Source organism: Cebus imitator, unplaced genomic scaffold (assembly GCF_001604975.1).
Source record: "Cebus imitator isolate Cc_AM_T3 unplaced genomic scaffold, Cebus_imitator-1.0 Scaffold509, whole genome shotgun sequence".
Taxonomy (NCBI): domain Eukaryota; kingdom Metazoa; phylum Chordata; class Mammalia; order Primates; family Cebidae; genus Cebus; species Cebus imitator.
The window spans coordinates 421,332-423,399 of record NW_016107824.1 but is presented as its reverse complement, the minus strand read 5'-3'; the positions used below and the strand labels follow the sequence as shown (position 1 = coordinate 423,399).

Here is a 2,068-nt window from a genome sequence, read left to right as displayed (position 1 = left end):
GCAGCAGCACACAGACCCGGGCTCAGGGCTGGGAGCTCTGGGTCCCCCAGCTGAGGAAGGGGGAGGCTGTGGCCCGCAGCAGCACACAGACCCGGGCTCAGGGCTGGGAGCTCTGGGTCCCCCAGCTGAGGAATGGCGAAGGAGAAGGCTGGCTCTTTGCTGCTCCCCTCTTAAGCCTCTCAAGATGACGAAGAAACCACAGCAGATCTGCTGGGTCACTCACTGACTCTGGGGACAGAGGACAGTGCCATACCCAGCTGGGGGCTTTAGGGAATTTAGAAGGTGGTGCAGTGGCTCTGTAAACACCAGGCAGATGGAGCCATGACCCAGCAGCGCCATCCCCAGCTCCGCCCCTGCGCAGGCCTGACACTCAGAGACCTAGCGCCGTTCAGACTGGAATCTAGACTCCCAGGCCAACCACTGGCTCAGCCATAGCACTGCCCACGCAGAGCTCTGCCGATTTGTGAACTGTCGTCACCTGTGTGCTCATGGCGCCTGTGTCAAGCCACGACTCCATAGGGGCCACTTCCTACCCTCCCTGTCGTGGTTCTGAGCTCTCATTTTTACTTTATTGCTTCGATTGCATGAGAGACTCTATGACACACCCAGATACTTTTGGAAGAAAGCAGAACACAAGGGACAGGTAAGTGACTTGGCTCTCGAGTTCTGTGAAGATGTGACTGAGACCACCACAGGACACAAAAATGAGTGAGACATGGGTGTATGTGGGGTCCTCACCATGCATCTGAGCACATGGCTACCTCTGAAAAATCCCTCTGCATCACAGGCAGTGAGGAGTCTCTCTGACCTCATGGCACATGGTCCTGGTGGGGTCAGTAGCAGCCCCTCAATCCCTCTACACCGGAAGGTGTCGCCCCTGCCTGCACCTTTGCGCTTGGCCACTCCCAGAGCCATCCTGCGCAGCCAGTGAGGCCGGCGGCCACACTCTGCGGGCCGTGTCTGGGCACCTTACACAGATATGCAGGATGGTGACAACCATGAATGACTCTACAGAAAAGCGAAGGAAAAGAGCTTCTGGCCAGGAGTCCACCCAGAGCACTGCACTGTGACGGGTGCCACGGCGGCACAGGGTGGCACTCACCACAGCCCTGAGGTTGCGGTGCGTGCTCAGCACGCCCTTGGGCCTCCCTGTGGTCCCGCTGGTATAGATGATCATGGCGCCCTGGTCTCTCCACTCCTGCTCCGGGACCGGCCCCTCTGCCACTTCCTCTGCTGCTCCACTGTAGACAGCTGGTGTGAGTGGCAGCAGCGGGACCCCCAGCTTCTGGACCACCGGGCTCAGGAGCTCCAGGTACTCCTGGCCGGCAAGGACCACCGAGCTCTGGGAGTCGCAGATGATGTACTCCAGCTGGGCCGCAGGGTGCTTCCTGTAGAGGGGGACCGCCACGCCGCCGCTCATCCACGAGGCCCACTGGGCCACAACGTAGGAGGCGTCGTTAGCACACAGGAAGGACACCCTCTCCTGGCGGAGGTCCCCGCCAACACACCCGCGGAGCCTGCAGATCTCCCAGGACAGGCGAAGGCTGCGGGAATAAAGTTCTGCATACGTGTGGTGGCCGTGCTGGTCAACCAGGGCGGTTCTGTCCCCAAACCCCAGGGCGCGGGTGAACACCGGGGCGGTCCCGTCTGAGGGGGCCACGGGGGCTGTGTGCAGAAGGCCACTTCCTCTGTGTCCTGCAGGAGCCAGACGGCTCGAGGCCAAGGCACAGGCCAGGCGCCGGAAGGTCAGCTCCACGGGGCGCGGCATTATCCTGACAGGCGTCCCGATGGCCTCCTGGGGGCGACCTGGAGAAAGGCAAGGCACAGCATGTGAGTGCCCAACTGGCCATCTCAACCTGGCCAAGGCAGGATGTAAACACCTCCCCAGGCCCCAGCCAGGTACGCCTGCTGTACCTGCTGCCACAAGGCAGCGCACAGGACGGCGTCCAGCCTTCTTGCCCAGGCCCACGCCGCTGGAATGCCCACGCCCAGGCCCACGCTGCTGGAATGCCCACGCCCAGGCCCACGCCGCTGGAACGTACACGCCCAGGCCCACGCCGCTGGAATG

At 62.3% G+C, this 2,068-nt stretch overlaps 1 protein-coding gene across 4 annotated transcripts in view; it reads right to left on the bottom strand.

Annotated features, from left to right (window-relative positions):
• Positions 1-2,068, bottom strand: part of ACSF3 (acyl-CoA synthetase family member 3) — a 63,533-nt gene that overhangs the window by 54,821 nt on the left and 6,644 nt on the right. For all 4 annotated transcript variants that reach the window (XM_017513924.2, XM_037733252.1, XM_017513925.2 and 1 more), the window contains one exon: positions 1,103-1,806. In XM_017513924.2, coding sequence (XP_017369413.1) covers positions 1,103-1,768 — 666 coding nt within the window. In that variant the 5' untranslated portion in view covers positions 1,769-1,806. The remainder of the gene's footprint in view (positions 1-1,102; positions 1,807-2,068) is intronic.